This window comes from Physcomitrium patens, chromosome 10, assembly GCF_059467195.1.
Source record: "Physcomitrium patens ecotype Gransden chromosome 10, ASM5946719v1, whole genome shotgun sequence".
Lineage (NCBI taxonomy): Eukaryota > Viridiplantae > Streptophyta > Bryopsida > Funariales > Funariaceae > Physcomitrium > Physcomitrium patens.
Window position 1 is genome coordinate 9,936,845 of NC_143419.1, and position 10,583 is coordinate 9,947,427.

At 40.2% G+C, this 10,583-nt stretch overlaps 1 protein-coding gene across 1 annotated transcript; it reads left to right on the forward strand.

Moving 5' to 3' along the window:
• The first annotated feature begins 4,633 nt into the window (after positions 1-4,633).
• On the forward strand, positions 4,634-7,766 carry LOC112287966 (14-3-3 protein 7). The gene is made up of 7 exons (XM_024531674.3): positions 4,634-4,819; positions 5,659-5,965; positions 6,373-6,460; positions 6,645-6,754; positions 6,926-7,074; positions 7,300-7,346; positions 7,494-7,766. The coding sequence occupies exons 1-7, from the start codon at positions 4,747-4,749 to the stop codon at positions 7,494-7,496; spliced, it is 777 nt and encodes a 258-aa protein (XP_024387442.1). The 5' UTR covers positions 4,634-4,746; the 3' UTR covers positions 7,497-7,766.
• The last annotated feature ends 2,817 nt before the right edge of the window (positions 7,767-10,583 follow it).

Genomic DNA, 10,583 nt, shown 5'->3' on the forward strand with positions numbered 1-10,583 from the left:
AAACATTCTTCAAAGAACAAGACATTTTCTTCACACTTAAATTTAAAAGACTCTTCATGAAGGTTATTGGTAAGATGCTTGTTATTAAAAATAAGAGGGTCTGTATTTGAGGCTTTACAAACTTGATCAAGAAATGATAAATCCACAAGCATTGACACATTGATTGCTTGAAGATAAAATTCCTCACGCTTTAATAAGATTGCTTGTTGTTGATCATATGCTCCTTTACCTTCTTTTGGTTCAAGATAAGAATATCTTGATAATGCATCTCATAACCTTTATTGGCTCTTGGATTAATACATGATACAAAATCTAAATCGTAATAAGCATATAGTCTAATACACTTGGCAATAATTCAAGACTTAAATTGATATGAAGTATTCAAGATTCTTTTGATTAGTATATACAAGCATCTCATGACAAGTGCCTTCAAGAAAGTGGCACCATTCTTAGAAAGAATCTAAAATAATAAGTAACTCTTTATCATGGATTTTGTAATTGATTTTTGTCATTGAGAATTTTCTATAATAGAATGCAATTGATTGAAGTTTACCATCTTTTCCATATTGCGACAAGACTGCTCTCAATGCAAAGTCTGAGGCATCTATTTCCATAAAATAGGGTTTCTTAAAATTTAGATGTATTAAAATTAGAGCTATTATGAAAGCATCTTTTAAGCTTGGAAAAGCTTTCTTTGCTTCAGGGCCTTAGTTCAGTGTGTCCTTGCATGTCAATTGCATAAGTAATGTAACAAACTTGGGGTAATTTATAACAATTATCATATAGAAGTTAATAAATCTAAGAAAGTATTGGACATCACGTACAATTTTTGGCTTTGCCCAATCGATGATTGCTTGTATCTTCTTTGGATCCATAAAAAGGCCTTTATTGGAAATAATATATCCAACAAATTTGACTTGACGTGCATGAAACACACATTTTTTCAATTTTACATAAAGCCCAATATTTTGTAGCTTTTCCAATATAAAGCAGACATATTTTTTTGTGGTCTTCCAGATTCTTGGAAAAGATTAGAATATCATCCAAAAAAATTACAACAAAATCATTGAGATACTCACAAAATATTTCATTCATTAAGTATTAGAATATGACTGGTGTCCTAATACGTGAAGTCTTCCTTGAGAATGCTCCAGGCATATGGCACTAGAAGGTAGAATAAAAATTTTAACAACAAAATCCTAACTCCAATAGAATATTAACTAAACTCTAATTAAACCATAACAATGTTAAGCAAGCTTTAATCAAATTCAAAGAAACCTCAAAGGAATTACAAAGAAACAATAAAAAATCTTGAAGAAATATTGGAATGATCACAAATATATCTCAAATACGTCTCAATTCAATCTTAATTTAATCCTAGTTAAAATCTTATTAGACTTCATTCAAACTTTAGGCCAAAAACTAACTAAATCTTAAATCCTAATAAAATCCTAAATCCTAAATCAAATCCTAACCAATTCTTAAATCAAATCCTAATCAAATCCTAAACCCTAAATCAAACCCTAACCAAATCCTAAACCTAAATCAAATCCTAATCAAATCCTAAATCCTAAATCAAACCCTAATCGAACTTTAAATTCTAAACCAAATCTTAAACTCTAAAGCAAACTCTGAATCCTAAATCAAATCTTAACCAAATCATAATCCTAAATCGAATACTAACCAAATCCTAATCCTAAATCAAATCCTAACCAAATCCTAAACCAAAACCTAAATCCTAAATCCTAAATCAAATTCTAATCCTAAATCAAATCCTAACTAAATTCTAATCCTGAATCAAATCCTAACCAAATTCTTACACTAAATCAAATCCTAGCCAAATCTTAAATCCTAAACCAAATCTTAAACAAACCTTATATCCTAAATCAAACCCTAAACCCTAAACCAAATCCTAACTAAATCCTAACCCTGAATCAAATCTTAACCAAATCCTAGTAATTTCTATAACAAATTTAAACCTCAATAACTAATGAATGAATCATTGATCTTATCTCAAATTTTGTACACTTCTTAAAAACTAAATTAAAAACAAGCACAAAAAATTTAAAAATGATGGAAATTATCAAATAGATGATAACCTCAAAAACGTGCTCGAGTATTGGCTGACCTCCTTCTCCAACCTTGATGCCAATCTTCCAAAGTCAATATCTCTCCTTTTCACCATTTGATTGATCTCAAACTTTTTATATACATAGAAAAATAAGTCTACTATCCTTATCTATAAATTTTATTCTAATCCAACTAGTAAATTGTAAGAAATCTTAAAAATCCTTAGTGGATCTAAAATTCTATTTTTTGAGACCTTGACTCATTTAAACCTCAATAACCTTCAATTCAACCATTAGATCAAGCTAAGATTCACAACACATATTAAGCATAACTATGACCATTAACCTACAATATTTCATCCATAGATCTATTACAAAATTCTTGAAATCACTAGAAACATCAATCCTATTTTATTTCACAAATTCCAAATCATCCGAAAATAAACTTGACCTTATAAAGCTCTTATAAAGTCATTACAAATCCAAATCATCCAAAACCAATGCTCATAGAAACCTTATCTAATTTGCTATCAAACTCCACTCTTTGAGCTACAAAAAAGAACTTTGAATTGCCATAGGTGCTCAGTTTTGTGCCTCAGGATCTAATTTCGACTCAAGTTGATAATTGGCCTTCTTGAGGTATCAATATCTAGTTTTTTTAAAAATGTTTATTAAAATTTATTCTTAACTTCCTCCTAAAGGTCTCTATATTATTTATTTTTCCAATCTACCTTATTTTGCCTTATTTTTGGTCCTACAAAGTAAGAAGAAGCTATTTTTTCTAAAAAGTCAGCATTACTACTAAAAGTTTTACTACCTTACTATCTTTTATCCATATTTTTCTATTTTATCTTTTAACTTGGCTCTTCTATAATAAAATCCATATTATTATCTTTCACTATATAGTCCTATTACAACACGACACCGATACATTGGTAAGTCCAAAAGACATGATATTGTATTTAAAATGTCCATACCTCATGTGAAATGTTATCTTAAATTCATCTCTCTTCTTAATGCATACCAAGTTATATGCACCTTGTAGATGAATCTTTATAAAGATCTTTGTTTGGCTAAGTTGTTCAAGAAGTTTGGATATCAATGGCAATGGATATTGATTCTTTATCGTGATTTTATTAAGACTGAGATAATCGACATACATCCGTAAAGATCCATCTTTCTTCTTTATAAATAATATTGGAGTACCAACTAGTGACTTGGAATGTCAAATAAAATTCTTAGACAAATTTTCCTCAATATACTCTTTTAAAGTCACAAGCTTATTCTGAGATAAATTGTAAATAGGTCGAAACAATGATTGAGCATCTTCTTGAAGGTTAATTGCACAATTGTATTATCAATTGCTAAATTTTTATTATATGTATTAATAAAGAATGACTAATTTTCAACATATTCATAATATGAAAATGTTTAAATATATAATTGATTGTCTATTATCTGATACAATTAATAGATTGTAAAAATATTACGTATTAGAGGATACTGATCTTTAGACAGAGATGATTGATTGCATATGTGTATAAAATGCAAAAAGATATAACAAAAAAAAATTCTCATTATCCCACAAATAAAAAAAATAAAATACATAACAAATAATAGAAAAGCAAATTATGTCAAGAATTCTTATCAATATTCAAAGAGAAGTAGTATGTAAGAAGATGAAAAAAGACCAAAGTATGAATTAAGCAAAATTTGCTATATGGCCAAAAGAGAAGTTTGAGCTAAAAAATATTACATCCTAAAATACTATTAGGGACATTCTTAGCAAATTAACTATTGTAGCAAAATTCAACAAAGTGAACATTTTCCTAAAGTGTTAGTATTTATCTAAACATCTTTAATTAAATAAAGTACTAGCAAATTAGATCTTCAAATGCAAACATTGTGGTGTTGTAATTTTAGATCTCAAATTGATTGGGCTTCCAAACTTATACAAATTTATCAAATAATCTAAAACAAAGTCCAACTTCAAATACCATAACTGAAACGTACCTTAGTTGTTCATGTAGTTACAATAAAAGAATGCTTAAGATTCACATTTTAAAGCATATGTGACCTTGTTTACACAACATATATTTCCCAACAAACATGAACATTACATATACCTTTAGAATTACAAATACAACATTCAGCACCCAAATTAGATTATTTAAACCATCGAATACTACAAAATAAGCTAAATCTGTCAAAAGAAATAACAAAAACACTAGATTAAACACTGCAGCATTGTAAAAAAGCAACATTAGAAAAAAGTAACATCAGGGAGAAATTAAACACAAAAAACAAGTGGAAACAAGTAAATTAGAAACCTGACCACGATAAAGCCCCACATCCCAGTTATAGCACGCACTTGTGGGTGACTTCGGCGCAGTAACTCCAACCACGTCCCAGAGCCAAGGACCCTTGACAGGCAGCGGGAAGGTTTCGTCCTCCCGTGCTCGTCCTCCCGTGCTCGTCCTCCCAGTCCTCGTCCTCCCAGTCCTCGTCCTCCTGGTCCTCATCCTCCAGCTCCAGCCCACCCTTCTTCCTGTGTGTCCACTCGCGACCTCGACTTTCTCCTCCCGAGCCCTGTCGTCGCCTTCTCTCGTGTCCACTCTGCCTGTTCGCTGCCGCTGCTCGAGTGTTGCGTGCGTGTGGTGGTGCAGTTCGGGGCGACATGAGTACGGAGAAGGAGCGCGAGAGCTATGTGTATATGGCGAAACTCGCCGAGCAGGCGGAGCGTTACGATGGTGCGTGCATGTGCGCGTGCTTTGTTCTTGATTTTTGGAGTTGGAGTTTATTTCCTTATCGTTTCCTGTCGTCGCTGTTTTCGAGGGGATGGCGTTGTTTTGATGGAATTTTTTCGAGGCGCTCTGTTTGGCCGGACGATAGTGGTGGTGAAGGCAGAAGTTGGGTTTCGTAGTGGCCGAAGTGCATCCATTTGTGTCGTCCGGGCTTTATATGGAGACAGCGGGTGACGCGTTGCGTAATCGCGAGGTTTTGCTGTGCCGCAATGTTTGGCGATTGGGGTGTAATTGTCTAATGCGGGTGAAGAGGGATGCGTGATGGTCTTTAGGTCCGTTTTCGGGATTTGCATCCATGTGATGTGTGCAGCGAAGTAGCGAGGCCTGTGGTTGGCGAGGGTGGAGTGTCCCAGTTTGTTTGTTTCTTGATGCGTTGTGCGACAGGGCAACCGTGGGAGCGTCGCGCCTGGCTTGGTTTCTTGAGGCAGCGAAATGAAGTAGAGGTGGTGAGCGTGGGATGGTTAGCACTTCCTTGGCGTGGCGATTATGATTTTCGTCTTCGGCAGGGGCAGGGGCAGGGGCAGGGGCAGAGTCTGTATTTCTTGGTCTCCTGGACGCATGCGGTGTGTTGGAACGGTTTTAGGTTGGTGTGGAGAGCAGTGTAGCGGCGCGGTAGCGGAGAATGTGGTGATTGTGTTGTGACGGAAGGATCGCCGCTAGGGTTGCCACTGGGTGTGACGAGAGTGTTTGCAGTTGGGAGGCAGAGACGTGAGTGCGGTTGGGCCCGGTGGGCGGCGGTTGTGTTGGTGGATGATGGAGCGTGTGGTGCGTTTTGTGAATTGCAGAGATGGTGGAGTCGATGAAGAAAGTGGCGAAGCTTGACGTGGAGCTGACGGTGGAGGAGCGCAATCTGCTGTCTGTGGGTTACAAGAACGTGATTGGAGCCCGGAGGGCGTCATGGCGGATCATGTCGTCGATCGAGCAGAAAGAGGAGAGCAAGGGCAACGAGCAGAACGTGAAGCGGATCAAGGAGTACAGGCACAAGGTGGAGGAAGAGCTTTCGAAGATTTGTCAGGACATACTGACGATCATCGACGAGCACTTGATTCCGTCGTCGAGCACGGGCGAGTCAACGGTGTTCTACTTCAAGATGTACGTGATGTCCTGAGCGGATGAAGTGGGGAGTGATTGGGAAGGAATGTGTGGTGTACTTTGCGTGTTATTGCAATGTGCACCGTGGAGGCGCAGTACCCCGGTTTGGGGGTGGTATGCCTGGTACGACCGCGGTCGTGCATGGAGGTGATGGTGGTGATGAGGCGCGTGGTTTGGGACGGCCTGACGAGCAGGGGGCTTTGGTGTAGGGGGGATGAAAGGTTTCGGCGAAGTTGTGGCAGTGCCGTGAACCGGTTGGGCATTTGAGTGTGTAGGTGGCGGTGCGGGTGTTGTGGCGTCAGTTGGTGGAAGTGTTTTTTTTTTTTTTTTTTTTTTTTTTTTTTGTGTGTGTGTGTTGTGTTTGCTGAGGTGGTGATGGGGTGGATATGTGATGGGCGGGATATCAGGAAGGGTGATTACTATCGGTATTTGGCGGAGTTCAAGACCGGGAATGAGAGAAAAGAAGCCGCCGACCAATCTTTGAAGGCGTACCAGGTGCGATGCACAGGATGACATGGTGTGCAGTTGGGGACGGAGTGAGTTTGTGGAGATGGATAGATATGTGGCGCAGGCTGGGTAGAAAGTCGGCGTTGGACGTCGAGGCAGGGAGTGACGTATGTGTGTTGTGCGCGGGGGTTGCGAGGAGATCTGAAATGTGAGGTGCGATGTATGTGCGCAGGCCGCGTCGAACACAGCTACGACGGATTTGGCGCCCACGCATCCGATCCGACTGGGGCTGGCGTTGAATTTTTCGGTGTTTTATTACGAGATTTTGAACTCCCCCGAGCGGTAAGAGTGGCTGTGTGGCATGCGGCGAAGCGGTTGAGGGTGATTGTGGAGGCGTGGATGGAACGTGGGCGTGGGATGGATGGGTGGATAGCATGTGTGTGGGGGCGTGGTGGATTCATGGTTGTGGTGGTCCGCAATGCTGAAACGGGGTGTGGTGGTGTGAGATTTCAGAGCATGCCATTTGGCGAAGCAAGCGTTTGATGAGGCGATCGCGGAGCTGGATACGTTGAGCGAGGAGTCGTACAAGGACAGCACGTTGATCATGCAGCTACTAAGGGACAACCTGACTCTGTGGACGTCGGATCTGCAGGAGGAGGGAGGTGGGTAGACGTGTGGCGCGGTGCAGTGGTTTGCGGGTGGATGGATAGGGAGAGGGGGTGTGGGTTGTGCGTTGGTGGGAGTGTGTAGCGGGCGTGTGATGTGTGTGAGGAGGTATGGGTGGTTGAGGGCGTGTGCTTTGACGGGGTGGTGGGTGTTTCGGAAGGCAGTGTGGTGGGCGGGAGAGTGTTGGACTTGGTGCTGAGTTGTGGCAGCGTTGTGTTCAGGTGACGACCAACCTAAGGGAGACGACATGAGGCCCGAGGAGGCAGAGGTAATGCAGGGTTGAGTACGTGCGTGCACGTGTGTTGGGGCTGGTAGTAGCGCATTGGTGGTTAGGCGGGATGTATGTGGTGCGGGGAGGCGCGGAGGTGGGTGTGGCACGTTTGTGATGGTGGGTGTGGTGCGATTGTGGATGCAGTGACGACGGGGAATGTAAATGCGGAGGAAGGTCGTGACGTGGTCGGGTCGGGTCGGGCGATGTGCGGCTGCGAGCTGGACATTGTCCGTTATTGGTCTTTTGCGTAGGTTGTGGTGTGTGAAGAGGAGCTGTGCATAGTGTTTTGGGAAAAGATGCTAAAGTCTAAGGGAGCCAAGTATTGAAAGGAAGGATGCCTTCAAACACTGGTGTTCGGTAATATATGATAAGATGTGGGAGCGGGATGGTTGTTGTCCTTGCTGCGCGGTTCGCCAACGAGGTTGTTGTGTGGGCATGTATCCTTGGCGTGGTGGTCGTGTCGTGCATTGGTCGTGGTCATGTGGAGAAGAATGTTGAATGAGTATGGCAGGAGGCTTTGGGTGGCGAGTTGGAGCGTCGAAGTACCCGCTTTCTGACACGAGTGGGGAATAGTGGGTGTGCACTCCGAAGCGAATGGCCAGCCCGACAAGCTGGCAAGTGGGGGGGGGGGGGTAGCAATGCATTTCGTTTTGACGACGGTGGCATGTTTCGCATTTCCTGTTTACATCGCTAATTGCATGTTGCTAGATGAATGGGAGAGTGCTGTTTCCGAGCGGGAGAGAGTGGTGTTGGGTGGGTAGACGCAGTGCATGTGGCGGGAAGCGTTTGCAGGTGTGGTGTATAATGTGGTTGCGGGAATGGTTGTCGTGAATGAGGTGCATGAACATGGTGGAGAGAGGTGAGTCGTGGCAGCTGGGTTGTAGTATGGTGACGTCCCCGTCACGATGCTTGGGAGAGTGAATGATATGGGTTGGGGCTTGAAATGTTTGGAGAGGAAGGCACAGGCATGACATGGAAGTCCGTGCATGTTGGCGGGACGCGTGCAGAGTGGACGTGGGAGGGGTGTGGTCGGTAGGTGGGGTCTCGGTCGGATATGGAGGTGGGATTGGGCTAGAAGGAAGGCAAGGGTGTGGACGTTGTGGGGGAATTTGGTGCGGACGATTATGAGTAATGGGCATGAACAGGGGTTCAGTGGGTGTAGGAAATGTTCACATGGAGTTGGTGTATAGTCTAGTGTTCGATGACTTCGAATTGGAAGTTGAGGGTGGGAAGTGTGTGTGTAGTTGTTTTTGTGTATATATGTTTGTCTTTATGTTTGTTGATCTCCAGAGATAGATTCTTGGTATATGTGTTGCCGTGCATCTCGAAACCGTAAAGTACGTGGACGTTGGCGGTGAGGTTGGAGGTGGTGAAGTGGTGGTTGTGGGGCAAAGTAGTTGGTAGTAAGTAGTAGAGTTTAGCTTTTGAGTGTGGTTTGTGTCATGTCGAGGGTCTGTTGGATCAGTGGCGCACTTGAGGTGCCAGTGAGATGGTCGGAAGTGGTTTGGCTTTAGATTTTTGTTGGTGTTCGGATTTTCTGGTTCGGATATCTCTGTGCCTGTCGCATGTGTTGATTTTTATTTGATTTGGTTTAAGTGGGCACTTTGTCTATATTTTGTTTGTATGGTCTGCTGTTCAATTTGGTGTTTGTGTGGGACATTAGTTTTTTGTCTTTTTGGATTCTGAATGTGTGCTGTGAGTTCATATTAATTTTTTCCTATGTACTATAAGCTATTATTAGTGTTGAGAATGTTTAGAAAGACACAAGAGTAATAGTAAGCCATACACACACACACAAGAGTAGTAGTAAGTCATACACTCAAGAGGGTTTCTAAGGAGAGAGTTTCACATACACAAAAATCTATTGATCTGATTGTGTCTCGTATACAAGAAGAGAAAAGAGAAAAGAGTAGAGGATAAACTGTACTTCTCCACTAGATTCTAAATATTGTAGCTACAATATTTATTGTAGTTTATAGTAAATACCATGGAGAGCGTTGGCTACATTTAATGATCTCAACACTCTTCTTTGTTCATCATAATATTCACATAATAAAAAATTTGTATAGAATCATGATTTATATTTTTTTGTGATCTTTCAAGATCAACAATTGTTGCCTCATTAAAACCTTATCTAAGAAAACTTTATTTTATTTAAGAACAAAACCATAGATGAAGAAAAAAGAGTATAACATCATTTTCTTTAATTATTTATAGAGTTTATTAACTTTTTTATTCAAGAAAAGTAAGTTGCCGCATATCAATGCCATAAGTAAGTCAACGATGGTTGCTTAATAGGAGAGCTTTGGTGAAGAGATCAACAAGGTTATTTGTAGATTTAATTTTCTTAATATAAGTGCTTGATCAGTAATTAAGTCATGAGTATAATTAAAATATTTTGGATCAATATGCTTTGTCTTGTCGCCTTTAATGAAACCAACTTGCATTTGTGCAATATAAGCACTATTATCTTTATGCAAGATAGTTGGAGAATCATCATATGAAAATCCACAGGTTGTTTGAATGAATTTATCAATTGATCGCAACCAAATACATTCTTGAGATGCTTCATGTAAGGGAATAATTTTTGCATGGTTGGATGAAGTTGCAGTTATTGTTTGTTTCACTGATTTCCATGATATTGCAGCTCCATGTCTTAAGAATACATATCATGTTTGAGATTTAGTTGTTGCAATATCAGATTTATATCTTGCATCACAATATCCAACCAATTTTGGATCTACGGATTGTGTGTAGTATAATCCCAAGTCTTCAGTACCTTTTAAATAACGTAATAAATGTTTGATGCCATTCCAATGTCGTAGTGTTGGATGTCTACTATATCTTGCAAGAACACTAATTGCAAATGCAATATCTGATCTTGTAGATGTAGCTAAATACAAAAGTGCTCCAATCATTGCGAGGTATGGATATTGGTCCCTCAATATTTCTTCCTCCTCCTTGCATGGATGGTATGGATCATGACCATCACGACCACGTCCAACCATTGGTATAGGCAATGGATAAGCATCAATCATATTAAATCTTTGCAAGTTTCGTCTAATATACGTTAGTTGATAGAGAAAAATGCTACCATCTATTAGATGCATAATCTGAAGACCAATGCAAAAAGTTGTTTTTCCTAGCATTTTCATCTCAAATTCATGTATAAGTAGGTTTGTAGCTGTAACACATGCAGATGTAATACCTACTAGGTTAAAATCATCAACATAT

Bases quoted from the DNA above. Each gene is read 5' to 3' on its own strand.
- LOC112287966 (XM_024531674.3), top strand. From the start codon at position 4,747: ATGAGTACGGAGAAGGAGCGCGAGAGCTATGTGTATATGGCGAAACTC. The intron at 6,461-6,644 runs GTGCGATGCACA...GTATGTGCGCAG, and splicing joins AATCTTTGAAGGCGTACCAG to GCCGCGTCGAACACAGCTAC. The intron at 7,075-7,299 runs GTGGGTAGACGT...CGTTGTGTTCAG, and splicing joins GGATCTGCAGGAGGAGGGAG to GTGACGACCAACCTAAGGGA.